This window comes from Carcharhinus amblyrhynchos, chromosome 31 (assembly GCF_965287045.1).
Source record: "Carcharhinus amblyrhynchos chromosome 31, sCarAmb.v2.hapA, whole genome shotgun sequence".
NCBI lineage: Eukaryota > Metazoa > Chordata > Chondrichthyes > Carcharhiniformes > Carcharhinidae > Carcharhinus > Carcharhinus amblyrhynchos.
The window spans coordinates 820,031-836,419 of NC_137354.1; the positions used below are offsets into that span (position 1 = coordinate 820,031).

The 16,389-nt window shown below is 43.9% G+C and overlaps 1 protein-coding gene across 1 annotated transcript in view; it reads left to right on the top strand.

Annotated features, from left to right (window-relative positions):
* Positions 1–16,389, top strand: part of LOC145360575 (wings apart-like protein homolog) — a 217,520-nt gene that overhangs the window by 191,392 nt on the left and 9,739 nt on the right. The window contains exons 14-18 of the mRNA XM_080215902.1: positions 4,892–5,007; positions 10,637–10,798; positions 13,770–13,974; positions 14,699–14,787; positions 15,658–15,753. Coding sequence (XP_080072028.1) covers positions 4,892–5,007; positions 10,637–10,798; positions 13,770–13,974; positions 14,699–14,787; positions 15,658–15,753 — 668 coding nt within the window. The remainder of the gene's footprint in view (positions 1–4,891; positions 5,008–10,636; positions 10,799–13,769; positions 13,975–14,698; positions 14,788–15,657; positions 15,754–16,389) is intronic.

The window sequence follows — 16,389 nt, forward strand, 5'->3', positions numbered from 1 at the left end:
ACTAACCCACCCTTTAGCCCCTTCTTCTAAGTCATTGATAAAAATCACAAATAGCAGAGGACCCAGCACTGACCCCTGTGGTACACCGCTGGTAACTGGCCTCCAGTCAGAAAATTTTGCTTCCACCACCACCCTCTGTCTTCTATGGTACAGCCAGTTACTTATCCAATCGGCCAAATTTCCTTCTATCGCACTCCACCTTATCTTCTTCGTGAGCCTACCATGGGGAACCTTATCAAACACCTTACTAAAATCCTTGTACGCAACATCACAGCTCTACCTTCGTCCACACACTGAATTCTTTGAGGAGGTAACTAAATCAAATTTGTGAGGCAGGACTTGCCCCTCACGAAACTGTGCTGACTATACGGATTAAACTGAATCTTTCCAAATGGTCATAAATCCTGTCTCTCAGGACCCTTTCCATTAACTAATACTCGAGTTGTAACTTCCCTATTTTAGAGCCCTTTGTCTCAATTTATGAAGTCCAAGTTTCAAAATGTTCCCTCAATATGTCTTGCCACCTTAAAAGATCTATACACGTGAAACTTTGCCCCCCCACCCACCCCCCAGATCCCTCTGACCCTACACACTTTAGAACTGTGCCTTAAATCCATATTGCCTCTCCTTATTTCCTTTTCTCAAAATACATCACCTCACATTTCTCTCTATTAAATTCCATCTGCCCATTCTGCAAGCCTATCTTTGGGTTAGTAAATTTGCGGATGACACTAAAGTTGGTGGAGTTGCGCACAGTGCGGAAAGATGTTGCGGGTTACAGAAGGACAAAGATAAGCTGTAGAGCCAATCCGAGAGGTGGCAAATGGAGTTCAATGCGGTACAGCGTGAAGTGATTTACTTTGGAAGGAGTAACAGGAATACAGAGTACTGGGCTATAAGTTACTTGATAGTGTGGTTGAGTAGCGAGATCTCGGTGTCTGTATTCCTAGATCCCTGAAAGTTGGCACCCAGGTTGATAGGGTTGTTAAGAAGGTGTATGGTGCGTTAGCTTTTATTAGTAGAGGGATTGAGTTTAGGAGGCATGAGGTCATGTTGCAGCTGTACAAAACTCTGGTGCAGCCGCACTTGGAGAATTGTGTACAGTTCTGGTTGCCGCATTGTAGGAAGGAAGTGGAAGCATTGGAAAGGGTGCAGAGGAGATTTACCAGGATGTTGCCTGGTATGGTGGGAAGGTCTTATGAGGAAAGGCTGAGGGACTTGAGGCTATTTTCGTTAGAGAGAAGAAGGTTAAGAGATGACTTAATAGAGGCATATAAGCTGATGGGAGGATTTGATGGGGTGGACAGTGAGAGCCTTTTTCCTCAGATGGAGATGGCTAGCACAAGGAGACATAGCTTTAAATTGAGGGGTGATAGATATAGGACATATGTCAGAAGTAGGTTCTTTACTCAGAGAATAGTAAGAATGTGGAATGCCCTGCCTGCAACAGTAGTGGATTCGCCAACATTAAGGGTATTTAAATGGCTGTTAGATAAACATATGGATGATATTGGAATAGTGTAGGTTAGATGAGCTTTAGATTGGTTTCACAGGTCGGCACGACATCAAGGGCCGAAGGGCCTGTTCTGCACTATAATGTTCTATGTTCTGTCAATGTCCTGTTGCAATCAATTGGCATCATCCTCAGTCTACCGTTACTTCAAGTTAGTGTCATTGATAGCATTTTGAAATTCCACTGTATTCCAATATCCAAATCATATGTATGAAGCAATGGTGCTATCACTGATCCTTGGGGAACACCAGTGTCTACCATCTTCCTGTCTGAAATATAACCATCTGCCATTACACTCTGTTTTCTCTCCTTAAGCCAATTTTTTTAAATCCAAGCTGACTCTCCTATTCCATGAGCCTTAATTTGTTAACCAACTTTCTGTGTGGTACTTTGTCACAGACTTTCTTAAAATCTATTTTAATAGCATCCACCACATTCGTTTCATCAACCTTTGTTGCTTCATCAAAACATACAATTAGATTAGTGAAGCTTAATGGAGCTTTACAAATCCATGCTGGCTCGCAAGTGCTATTGATTGTCTCTCTCTCTGTCTCTCTCTCTATGTATCTCTTTCTGCCCCTCCCCTCCCTTGATTATTATTCTAAAATTTTACGCCACTGTTAAACTGGTAGTCGCTAGGAATGTCCTTATGGACTTTCTTGAATAAGGGTGTTACATTGCCACTCTGAAATTCTTTGTCACCTTTCCCATATCAAGATTATGGCAAGCCATTTTCCTATCTTCCATTCACAACCTTAGCTATAAAACATCTGTATCAAGGTGACTTATTCACTTTAAGTATAGCTAGTCTTTCCAGTGTATCAGTTTTCACCCTATTACCTCTACCATTTCCCCTTCCAATACTTTGTCAGATTCCTTTTCCTTAGTAATCACTGAGACGAAGTACTCATTAAGCATTCATGCCACAGTGGTTGGCACTGCTGCCTCACAGCATCAGGGAGCAGGATTCAATTCCTGGCTTAGGTCACTGTATGTGTGGATCCTGCACATTCTCCCTGTGTCTGTGTGGGTTCCCGCCGGGTACTCCGGTTTCCTTCCACAGTCAGAAGAACATGCTGGTTAGGTGCATTTGACTTGAACAGGCGCTGAAGTGTGGCCACTAAGGAAATTTCACTAACTTCATTGTAGTGTTAATGTAAGCCTCACTTAAGACTAATAAACTCTTTTTAGCCTTACCCTGTGTCTCTAAACATACATCACTCTTTGTCCCTCATTGAGCACACCCTATCTCTTATTGCCTGCCTACAATTTAAATACCAGTAGTAGGTCTTTGGGTTTCCTTTTATGTTAACCGCCGTTCTATTTTAATTTTCTCATTGTTAATTTTGTTTTCCTCTTCACTTCTCCTCTCAACTTATTGTATTTGACCTGGTTCTCAATTGGAGAATTTATCATGTATCTTCACTTTTTGTTCCATCCCAATCTCTATCTCCCTTATTACCCAGGGAACCCAGGGCATAGCTTGTACCTCAGACATCTCCTTCAAGATCACCTATTCATGAGTTACACATTTCCCTGCCAATCTTAAGCTGTGTTTTACCTTGGCTAGATACTTTCTCATTCCAAGCTTGCCCTCTTCTAAATTAGAAGTTCTACTTTATTCTTTTATTGTCAATTTCATTCTATGCCTGCCCCAACATCCTCTGCCATACTTTGACCCTGTTAAAATCCGTGGGTTTGATCACTTTTCCCCCTCTTTTATACGAAAGAACTATTGATAAACCATTAGCAAAAGACAAATTTGGCTTAATTACTCAACCTTTCATGGTCTTTTATGATCTGCCCCAGTTTTTGAAACATCTGTTTAATTTTGATCTAGTTTTTTTTTTGACTTGCAGCAGCAGCTCATTTCTTTATTTTTGAGGCAACATCATCCTCCCGTGGACACTTTTCTGTTCCCTGGGCTACAAGGCCAGGTGAACAAGCTGCTGCTTCTGTCATCCCTGAGGCTGCTCATCAGCTCCTTGTGTGACCTGGCACTGCCTCTCCATTGTTTCTTCTCCACCCCACTTCTTGCTGACCTTGGCATTTGACTACATCGAGAGCCCACTTAACACACTGATTACAATGTGCAGTGCTTTAGAAACAAGCTTATTGTGTCCTTCATCAATTATTGCATGAAATCAAGAGCTCTGTCAAGTAATGTCCACAACCATATTGTGCAATCAGGATACATTGCCCCAGTCATTTTATAATGGAGACTGCAGCCAAAAAACTTCCCAGCTGGAACAAAATTAATTCTCTTTTTGTGCAGTATAGGTATGTGTTCTTAATATGCCACAATTCCAAAGTGTAACAATACTGCAAATTTTAAACCGTTATTAAATAATTAAGCACGTTTGTTCAAAGCCAAAACATTAAGGATGCTGAAATCTGAAACAACAGAAAATGCTGAAAAATCTCAGGTCTGACAGGATCTGTAGAGGCAGAATAGAGTAAGAGTCTCACAACACCAGGTTAAAGTCCAACAGGTTTATTTAGTAGTAAACGCCACTAGCTTTTGGAACGCTGTTCCTTCATCAGATTAGTGGAGAGTTGTGATTAGAACTGTCTACTCACCTGGCAAAGGAACAGCGTTCCGAAAGCTAGTGGCGTTTACTACCAAATAAACCTGTTGGACTTTAACCTGGTGTGAGACTTCTTACTGTGTTTACCCCAGTCCAACGCTGGCATCTCCACATCGAGACAGAATAGAGCCAGCGTTTCGATTCAGAATGACCTACCGTTGGAGCTGAAGATAAGGAAAATAGATGGGACTTATAATGAGGGTGGGGGGGCTGTAATTGATGGGAATGATGTAGACAAAAAAAACAAAGGAAATGTAAACGATGGTGATAAAGGCTAGGAATAGTGGTAATAGTGTAGATATAGCAGGGTCTTTTTTTTATACTGCACACAAACACAATAATGTGGAGATGCCGGCGTTGGACTGGGGTAAACACAGTAAGAAGTCTCAACACCAGGTTAAAGTCCAACAGGTTTATTTGATTGCTAGTGGCTTTTGCTACCAAATAAACCTGTTGCATTTTAACCTGGTGTTATGAGACTTCTTACAAACACAATAGCAGTGTTAGTTAATGTTTAGTTAATTTTTTTGTGGCTCTCCTCTACTTGACCTCAAGGTCAAGAATAGTTGATGCTGAAGAAGGGTTTGAATTGCTGAAAGGCCTATATCCAAGCTGTGCAGTGAGGCTGATGGATGTTGTGACATTTATCAATTCTGAAGTTAATTATAAGAAGTAATTTCAAAATTATTGATTCATTGTGATCTTAGCTGTGGGGTAAACTTAATACCCCCATAAATACTTTTCATTACACAGTATCGTGGTAGTCTGTTCATATTCTGTTTCACTTTAGAGTGGGGCAGCACAAAGACTGGTGAGCAGGACAACCTCATCAGCACAACCATGAACTGCGTGCTTCAGGTGCCACAATACATACCTCAGGAACAGAGATTTGACATCCGAGTGCTGGTAAGAAACAGATGTAATCACCAGTGAATGCCACCACAGCTTTTCACCCCCTCTAGGTGCCTGTAGTAGAAACAAGGAGTTACAGGTGAAGGTTGTTCTTTACTTTCAATTATCTTAACCTAATTAATAGACTCCACACTCCTTGCCATATCCCTAAGCCCTGTAAAGGCCAGTACTCATACTGTAAATCAAAACTGCATGTAGAGCAGTGGATCAAACTCGATTTTTTTTTTTCTTGGTCAATGGCAATATATTTTTATTTGATTTGTGAGATGCAGATGCAATATAGCAAATGCCTCCTCTTTGAAAATGTCTCAAGATTTACACCAGCTTACTAATTTACACTACTCCTGATTTTTGATGTTCAGAATCATCTTCAGCCTTGGGAATTGTTTTCGTTAAGAGTCAAGGCATTATATGACTTAACTTGAGGACAGACAGCAGGTACTCAGTGGGAGTGAGAGGAGTGTGTGCTTAACAGTGTTGCTGATCTGCTTTGCATGCCCCCTCCTCTATTTGGCTGTTTTGTTTTAATTTTACCTCTTCATGAAGTACAGAATGTAGAGACCAAGAAAGAACAGCAATGCATTTATATAGTGCCTGACACACTGTCATGATATTGCAAGATGCTTTATAGACACCTTTAGAATGCAGTCACTGTTGTAACTGTGCAGTACAATCTTCTCCATCCATTCAAGGGAACAGACGGGTCCTCAATTTAACTTTGCAACTAAAAGGGATGGTTTCTGTGGGCATGATTGTAACACTAAGTTGCCTTAAAAAGAAGGAAAGCTAGTATTGAGTAATGTGATAACACAGGCATGCATTTCTCCTATATTTCCAAATACAAAACTCCTTTCCGAAGCTTTTTTCTGCTTGATATTACCAAGTTAAATTTAGCCTTTAATAATTGAACAAGATTATTTTATACTCCCATGACATTGCACTTGGATTTGTGCATGGAAAGTAATTTATGTTGTTCGTCCATTGTCATCAATGAGGACCTCGACACCATTAGTAATTTTGAGGCTGGTTTTGGTGTGTCTGAAGATAACTGATCAGGCCAATTCGGCCACGGAATGTCCTGGCACATATTGGACAGACTTGTGTAGACACTATAGTTGTTGCGCTGGTGGCTGTGGACTTGTGCAGCTTGCGCTTAAGTTGTGCTTCAGCAATACACCTTGTTTCGTGAGCTTGACAGTCTTTGTGGATGAGGCAGCGCCAGGTAGGACGGTTTTGTGCCAGCGTTTCCCAGGTGGTCGTGTCTCTGTCAGGCGACTTCAGGGAGGCCTTGAGTGTGCCTTTGAAACGTTTCTTCTGTTCTCCATGCGAGCGTCTTCCAGCAGAGAGTTCCCCAAAAAGGAGCTGCTTGGGTATGCATTGGTCTGACATATGGATGACATGACCTGCCCACCAGGTCTGCGCTATCAGCAGCAGTGTGTGGATTGATGGTAGACTTGCTCTAGAGAGAACTGCAGTGTCTGGTACTTTGTCTTGCCATCGGATGCGTAATATTCTGCGAAGACAAGTAATGTGGAAATGATTGAGCTGTCTTGCATGCCTTCAATACACAGTCCACGTTTCACAGGCATACAGGAGGGTAGTGAGTACTGCAGCGCTGTAGACCTTCAGTTTTGTTGCTGGGCTGATTCCTCGATGTTCCCATTCAGTGGAGCGCAGTCTACCGAGAGCAGAACTTGCCTTTGCTATTCTGTAGTTAACTTCTATATCAATAGTCACTGCTTGGGAGAGGGTGCTGCCAAGATAAGTGAACTGGCCCATTGCCTGTAGTTTCTGCCCTTTGATTGTGAATATGGGTTCTGTGTTCAGTGCATGAGGAGCAGGCTGGTGCATAACTTCAGTGTTTTTAATGTTGATGGTAAGTCCAAAGTTGTCACAAACCGTGGAAGATATGTCCACACTGACTTGCATCTCTGGCTCTGAGCCAGTATACAGGGCGCAGTCATCAGCAAAGAGGAAGTCCCTCAGAACAGTCTCCTTCACTTTGGTAACAGCTTGACGTCTCCTCAGGTTGAAGAGCTTCCCCATCCATTCTGTACTTGAGGCTGATTCCAGCAACACTGTCCTGAAAGACATCATTCAGCATGGCAGTAAACGTCATGCTGAACAGTGTGGGTGCGAGCACACAGCCCTGTTTGACACCATTGGTGACTGGGAATGCCTCAGAGGATTCTCCGCCATCCAGTACTCTGGCCATCATGCATCATGGAACTGGCGTACCATCTGAATGAATTTGGGGGGGCAGCTGAACTTTGACATGATCCTCCACAGGCCTTGTTGGCTTACAGTATCAAAGGCTTTCGCGAGATCAACAAAGGTTGTGTAGAGCTCGTGATTCTGCTCCTGACACTTCTCCTGAAGTTGGCGCTCAGCAAACATCATGTCAGTAGTCCCACAACCTTTGCGGAAGCCACACTGTGAATCTGGAAGCAGGCCTGGCTCCAGATGAGTGACCAGATAATTTAGCAGGACTCTTGCGAGGGTTTTTCCTGTGATGGTGAGTAGCGAGATTCCTCGGGGATTGTCGCATACTTGCCGATTGCCCTTCCTCTTGTAGAGGTGTACGATGGAAGCATCTTTAAGTTCCTGAGGAATGGATTCTTGCTTCCAAAAGGACTGGAACAATTCGGTGAGCTTCTCGATAAGTGCAGGACCAGCAGCTTTATAGATCTCTGCGGATATGGCATCTGCCCCTGGGGCTTTGCCACTGGATAGCTGGCTGACAGCTTTCATGACTTCGGCTACTACTAGTAGATTGTCCATGGCGCTATTGATACCAACCTGGGGAATCTCGTCTATTGCCTCATCGTTAATAGATGACGGCCGGTTGAGAACGGCTTCAAAGTGTTCAGCCCATCTCTGCAGCCTCTGAGCCTTCTCTGTAATGAGAGTTGTACCATCTGTACTCAGGAGGGGGGAATTCTGAAGAGGTTGAGGTCCGTAGAGAGTGTTGAGAGCTTCATAGAACCATTTCAAGTCATTTCTGTCAGCGTATCCCTGTATTTCAATTGCCTTGGTGCTCAGCCAGGCAACCTGCATTTTACACAGTTTATTCTGGACTGTCCGAGCACTGGTAAAAGCATTTTTCTTGGCAGCTGAAGATGGGTCATTCTGACAGGCCTGATGAAGACAGTGCTTTTCAACAAGTAGAGCCTGTATCTCCTCATCATTCTCATTGAACCAATCATGCTGCTTGCAGGTGGAGGGCCCGAGCGTCTTCAGCACAGATGTATGGACAGCATCCCTGAAGCGTTCCCAGTCGTCCTCAGCGCTGCCTGCGAGGTGTAGGTCAGCAAGCTTGATTTCTAAGTCTACAGCCAGTGCTGAAGCTATGCTGGGGTTCTTTAGCTTGGCCGCATTGATTCTTTTCATAACCTTGCTTCCTTGGGGTCGCCTCTTGGGTCTGATGCGGAGCTTCATTTTGGAGACAATGAGCCTGTGATGTTTCCAGCAGTCAGCACCACACATGGCCTTGGTTACTCTGACATCCTGCCTGTCTTTTCTCCTGACAATGACATAGTCGATAAGATGCCAATGCTTAGAGCGGGGTTGCATCCAGGAGGTCTTGTTATGGGTCGGCAGACGGAAGGTTGTGTTGGTGATGAAGAGGTCGTGTGCTACACAGGTCTTCATTAAGAGTAGGCCGTTACTGTTACATTTGCCTGCTCCATGCCTCCCAATGACTCCCTGCCAGATTGCAGAGTCACACCCTACCCTTGCATTGAAATCGCCAAGCAAGATCAGCTTGTCTGCACTGCTCACTGCTGATAGTAGGGTGTCTAGTTCTTCGTAGAACTTGTCATTCATCTTGTCCGGGTTGTTCATTGTAGGGGCATAGGCGCTGATCAGGGTGGCTTGACTTTTGTTCCGTAGCAGAAGCTGTCATTCACACCCTTGGGTAGACTATCAAGTTTCCGATCAAGGTGACTCCTGACGGCGAATCCAGCTCCAGCATCACGACGCTCATCGCCTCCCTGACCACTCCAGAAAAAAGTGTATCCACCTCCAGTTTCAGTCAACTGAACTACGTTGGCAAGGCGAGTTTCGCTCAAGGCTGCAATGTCAATGTTGTATCTTGCAAGCTCTCTGGCAACTAAGGCTGTTCTTCTCTCTGGTCTGTCTGCTGTAGGGTTGTCCAAAAGCGTGCGCACGTTCCAAGTGCCAATGATGAGCAGTGCCACCTTGTTTTATTTTGTGTGTTCGACCACAAGATGGGATCCCCACCAGCTGCGGTAAACTGGCCAAGGTGTAGTGAAGCAGGCAATGTTTGGGGCATCTTTTCTGGCCCCTTCCTCATTCTATGCAGGTGAGCAGTGCATTCCTGAAGAGGACTGCTCAGTCGCCCATGTAGACGCCGAGTTCCACTGCTGCTTCGATCAGCGGAAAACGACCATTAGACCTGAGCCGCCTGCGTGCAGGTCCGTGATTACAGCTCCCAGTGTATCCACACCTGCTGCTTCGTTGCTCGCCCATCGCCACAGGACTTAAAGGGTTGAGTAGGACACTGATGGTGTTGAAACTAGCACTTGATTTGGATTAAAGTGAGGGAGAGTTGCGCAATGTCAGCCTCACTCTCTCTTCTCAATTCCCATCTAGATCCAGTGGCAAGACGAGAGTCAAGACGGCTGGAGGTGGGACTAGGCGCAGTGGATGACCACGACATCTTCCGTGTCTTGTCCTGCTCTTCGCATTCCACGACGCTTGCAGAAACCGCCGTCTTGACCCTTGGAACTTCCATTGGTCTCGTCCGCTCAATCTGCCAGACTCTGTCTTGACATGCTGGGATAGACATCTCCCTATCTCACCGAAGGTTGAGACCCGTCAGCTACCCTCACCTGGTTTAGCCGGCTTGTCAAGGCCGTTGCCCAGGGTGTGGCCACTCGCATGCAAACAGCTACGGGGAGCCACAGGTGAGAGCTGAGTTCCAGGTGGGGACAAAGGATGGATAAACAGCCCTGAAAGGACGCAACATGTTCCCTCACCAAAGGTAATACCCCTCCCTGACACCCCATACACGCCCAAAGTAACTTCTATAGAACCATAGAAACACTAATATACCGAAGGGGGCCATTCAGCCCATGGAGTCTGTATGACCCTCCAAATGACCACTCCGCTTAGGCCCCCACCCCAATCCCTATAACCTTGCACATTATTGTGGCTAATCCACCTAACCTGCATATCTTTAGACTGTGCAAGGAAACCAGAGCCACCTGGAGGAAACCCATGCAGACATGGCGAGAACGTGTAAACTCCACACAGACAGATATCAAAGCCAGGTCTGTGGCACTTTGGTAACAGTGTTAATCACTGTGCTGCCCACATAAATTGAGTTCCTTTCAATCAAACCTGAAACTTACCATCTCTCTGTCTCTGTCTCTGTCTCTCTCTATCTAACTCCCTATTTCTGCTGAAAATTCACTGAAAAAGAATGTGGATCAAAGGAAAATGTTGGGATTGAATGAGCACACCTTTCACTTCAGGTTAGGTGCAGTTCAACATCCCCAATCTTCAGCAAAGCTATAAGTTAAACTGTCAGCCTGCAAACTGAATTGGCTCTGTGAGATTGGATATTTAAGGTGAACTGACTGGTGTTTGTCTTTTGCAGGGACTCGGTCTGCTGATTAATCTTGTGGAGCATAGCGCTCGCAATAGACATTGTCTTGTTGACATGGAAACACCCTGCTCCTTTGACTCGTTCTGTGCTGTGGATGGAAACGATAGTTTGAGGATGGAAGGACAGGTGGGAGCAATCGAGGCCTTGGTGCAGGTGGGTGTTGGCATATATTAGCACTAAGTGACTTATTTCATAAAGCCTAAGGGTTTTCAGGTCTCCTGTCCAATCTGATTGTCATAAGAAGTGAAATAATGAAAAGGTCTCCAACAAGATGTATTGTAGTGGTAGAGCTTTGTCGGTTTCTGAAGCAACGTTCCCTTTCTACTGTATATAAAGATCCAAGAGCCAACTGGTGAGGCCATGATTTGCTGCCCCTTACTACAGATCCGTAAACTGTGGTTTAGCAATTCTGAGAGAGTTTAGATGAGGGTTTAGGAGGTGCTGATTTAATGATTCAGTTGTTAACTGCCCGAACCTGTCACAGCATATCTCAGTTACTTGAGCTAGATGAACAAGTTCGTATTTTGAGCCTTTGTTTCAATGATGAGAAGAAATATAACAATGTGAATTTTAAAAAGTAGAAACTAAATGACTAGGCCTACAAATCCCTCCTGGGGCTGATGGGTGTTCTTTCCCACGCTTTAGTTTCCCATTGTCCAAGTGCTCCTCTGCTACAGGGAGTGATGAAGAAGGTTGGGAGGATATTACTGTGGAGGTTAAACGTCAGTCAGCCAAACAGTCTGTTTCTCTCCTGTATGTTCTCCATGTTATTCTTCCAGATATTACAGATTGGTTTGTTTCCATTCTGATTGAATATGATTAAAACAGACAGATCCTCAGAAGAGAATCTAAAAATGTAGATGTGTACCAACCTGAGGATTTATTCTCTGGCCACATTCTCTGTGTGGGCAGGGGATTATCAAGCCTGAGTTTAAAGTCATTCAATAGTGCAGTGGTCAAATCTTGTACTACCAGTTACTTCAGCTGAGTACTTTGAAACTCTTCAGTTAACCTCCTGCTGAAGCTCAGGACACTGCTCAGCAAACTCGTGACCAAAGAGGTTCACTGCAAATCTGCAGCAGATATTGTGGATGCACTGCACCACATTCCCAGGGATAAGAAAGCAGAAACGTGGACAGAATGTTTTATTTTCATTTTGACTCACTTTCATTGCTTTAGAACATTACAGCGCAGAACAGGCCCTTCGGCCCACGATGTTGCGCCGACCAATTAAAAAGCAATGACCCTCTAACCTAAACCAGTCTCTTTCCATCCATAAACCTATCCACGGATCTCTTAAACGCCCCCAAACTAGGCTCATTTACAACTGCAGCAGGCAGGGCATTCCAATCCCTCACCACCCTCTGGGTAAAGAACCTACCTCTGACATCCGTCCAATAACTACCACCCCTTAATTTAAAGCTATGCCCCCTCGTGCTAGCTTTCTCCATCCAAGGAAAAAGGCTATCACTGTCCACCCTATCTAAACCTCTAATCATCTTATATGTTTCAATAAGGTCCCCTCTTAGCCGCCTTCTTTCTAACAAAAACAACCTCAAATCCCTCAGTCTCTCCTCATAGGACCTTCCCTCCATACCAGGCAACATCCTGGTAAACCTCCTCTGCACCCTCTCCAATGCCTCCACATCCTTCCTGTAATGTGGGGACCAGAACTGCACGCAATACTCCAAGTGCGGCCGCACCAGAGTTTTGTACAGTTGCAACATGACGCTGCGGCTCCTAAATTCAATCCCCCTACCAATAAACGCCAAGACGCCGTATGCCTTCCTAACAACCTTATCTACTTGATTCCCAACTTTCAGGGATCTATGTACACGTACACCTAGATCCCTCTGTTCATCAACACTATTCAGAGTCCTACCGTTAGCCCTATACTCTACACATCTGTTATTCCTGCCAAAGTGAATTACCTCACACTTTTCCGCATTAAACGCCATCCGCCACCTCTCGGCCCAGCTCTGCAACTTGTCCAAGTCTCTCTGTAAACTATGACACCCCTCCTCACTATCTACCACACCTCCGACTTTGGTGTCATCAGCAAATTTACTAATCCACCCAACTATACCCTCATCCAGATCATTTATAAAAATTACAAACAGCAGTGGCCCCAGAGCAGTTCCCTGACGCACACCACTTGTAACCGAACTCCATGACGAATACTTTCCATCAACCACCACCCTCTGTCTCCTATCTGCTAGCCAATTCCTGATCCAATTAACTAAATCACCCCCAATCCCATACATCTGCATTTTCTGCAGAAGCCTTCCATGGTGAACCTTATCAAACGCCTTACTAAAGTCCATATATACCACGTCAACTGCCTTACCCCCATCCACCTCTTTGGTCACTTTCTCAAAAAACTCAATAAGGTTAGTAAGGCACAACCTACCCTCCACAAAAACGTGCTGACTATCTCCAATCAATTCATTACTCTCTAAATAACTATAAATCCTATCCCTAATAATTTTTTCTAAAACCTTGCCCACAACAGAAGTAAGACTCACCGGTCTATAATTCCCGGGGAAGTCTCTGTTCCTCTTCTTAAACAATGGGACAACATTTGCTATCCTCCAATCTTCTGGCACTATACCTGTGACCAACGACGACCTGAAGATCAGAGCCAGAGGCTCTGCAATCGCCTCTCTTGCCTCCCAGAGAATCCTAGGGTAAATCCTGTCCGGCCCAGGGGACTTATCTATTTTCAAACCCTGAATATCTAGCACATCCTCCTTATCAACTGCAATACTATCCAGTTTACAACCCTGTAACCCAGTGTTCTCCACAGCTACGTTTACGTCTCCCTGCGTGAATACCAAAGAGAAATATTGGTTCAATATTTTTTAAAAATTAGGTTCAGTATTTTCAGTATTTCAGAAATATTGGTTCAGTATTTTTTAAAAATTAGGTAAGTATTGGTACATGTGTGCAAGACCTTGATCAGTTGCTCTGGAGTGCAACAAATTTCCCAAAATCAGTATTTCTGTTTCTTTGCTGTCAGTATTTAATAGACTTGTAATATGGAACGAGCCACCTTAATATTTCTTCTTACATAACCGATGTGCTTACACTTGATTTCATGGGAATATGTTTTTTTTTCTGGCAGCTGTTTCTGCAGCGAGAGCGAGCAGCCCGTCTTGCAGAGACCGAGACTGATGATTTTATTAAAGACACGCCAGTGCCACCTCAGGACCAGAGTGGCCAGTGGCAGGAAACTGCTGGGTCACTGGAATGGGTGCAGTCAGAAAACTGTACCAAGAGTGAGAATGAAAAGAAGGAGGAGGAGGATGAAGAAATTGACCTGAATAAAGGTATGAAAGAGATATCTCAGCTATTAAGAGCTTCAAAATAAAATGTAATCCCAATACTAAAGTTTCTTTAATTATATCCTACCTGCATTTAAAGTATTTGCTTGTGATTAGTCATTTCCATAAAACATTGTGCTCACTCACTTCATTTCCCAAGCCATCTTATCTAAGGCTTCCATTGAATGACAGAGTTGAGAACTTCCAGTTCCTTCTGCAAAGGTGTTGGATTTGTTAAATGGATGTGCTCAGCTGCTTTTGATCCTTAACTACAACATGGTGGCAATGGTAATTCGCAGGTATCCCACTGGTATTCCATTCATACAATATGAAAGAAAAATGCTGTGGATTTTGGAATCTGAAACATAAACAAAATGCTGGAAAATCTCAGCGGGTCTGACAGCATCTCCAGGGAGAGAATGGAGCCAACGTTTCGAATCTAGATGAACCTTTGTCGTCATGTCATAGCGAGTTATCATTCTGTGCTCTGCTCAGCTCAAATGTTCAAAGTAGGGTAACAACAAATGTTACACTTAAAATGTCTGAGATAAGGTATGAATTGAGACCACCGAGCATTGCTGGCATAATTTAAGATCTTACCTTCATCATTTGAAACCTAAGACCCAAACACCTTTGCTTCCTGTTAAATTTTCTCACCTCCACTTCCCCCAAACCCACCGACAACTGCACCATTGTTGAAAAGTGTCAGAATAATTTGCATCTTTTCCAGCCCTACAGCATGCTGGAAAGCACATGGAGGACTGCATTGTGGCCTCATACACAGCACTGCTTCTTGGTTGCCTCTGTCAAGAAAGTCCGGTAAGGGCATCACCTTATGAAGATGGTTTTAAGTCAAAACCTGTTTGATGTTTTTAATGATTAAATATTTTATTTATAAATGAGCAGTCCAGACAGGCAAGCCATGATTTGAGCAGAGCGCACATGAATCCATACCTTTATTTGGGACGCAGGAGTCATTAATTGTTGGCCGTCATGTTGTCTGGCTGAGGTCCAGTTCCATGGTGTTGCCTGTACTTCCATTACCATTTTCTTACTTGGTCAGTGAGTATCAACAGAATATTGATAATGGGGTATCAGAGCCAACTCTTGACACCTGATGCCCATACATACACTTCCAACAGTAGCAGTTGATACCCTGGCATGGTGGCACAGTGATAGGGACCTGGGTTCAATTCCAGCTTTGGGTGACTGTCTGTGCGGAGTCTGCATGTTCTCCCTGTGTCTGAGTGGGTTTCTCTGGGTGTTCTGGTTTTCTCCCACAGTCCAAAGATGTGTAGGTTAAGTGGATTGGCCATGCTAAATTGTCCCTTAGTGTTCCAAGAGGCTAGGGAGTGAACGGGGTAAATACGTGGGGTTACCTGGGTGGGGTACTATAAGCACAGGGTGCAGATTCACTTGGCTGACTGGCACCTTGTACACTATAGGGATTCTGTGTTCAATCCCTTGCCCCATCACCGCTCCTCATTCTAGTCAGATATATTGATAATTGTAATTGTTTTGGTATCTGGAAGCTAGGAGGGTGATGTGATGGTCTTTAGTAATTATCCCTAAGTTGTCCTGTCCTGAATTGAACCATTGAGACTCCAATACTAGTTATTGTGGGTGGTGTGTTGGATTTGTCTATACCCAGCATTACCCTGAATCATGATGGCTTTTCTGTTCTTTTAGGTGAATGTCACTACTGTGAGGGAGCTTTTACCTGAAGGCGACTTCTCCATTATGACTGAGATGTTGCATAAGTTTTTGAATTTCATGAATCTTACGGTAAGTGTGACACTTGTCCGAGCAATAATCGCAGATACCCATTTGTGGGCAATCAATGCTGTGGTGTAAAAATTCTTGTTGCTGGCAAAAATCCACAGATGTGAAGTGTTACCTTTAGTTGGTGTACCTGTTTCTCCATCACTGAGTCCCAACAGATATTTTTAACAATACCTCAATAAAATTGTGACAGATGCTCTTGTTTATTTTTCCAGTCTGTTTCCTCAATAGGACAATCTTCTTGTCAAACAATTGTAACTGAAGATAATATGAATGGCACTTACTACAGTATTTTGTTGAACGACCATCTCACCAAAACACCCTGGTGGTTGGTCGGTGAGTTGGTGTCTCACCTATTCCAGCATTGGACCTCCTCTTCCCCCAACTTTTGATGGGTTTCAATTTGACAAATTTAAGCAGTGGCATTTTATCAGGAGCACCTCAGTGAGCAGTGACTGGAACTTGTTTATCTTCTGAAAGACGTTATCTTGACCTGCAGTTATGATCGGTTATCTGAAGAAGTTTTAAAAACAAGGAATATGATTTTAAAACTCGGACTTTCAGAGATTTTATTTGAAAAATGCCACTAAGACCAATGTTTACTACAAAGCCAGAATATTGAATAGAATAAGCATTTAA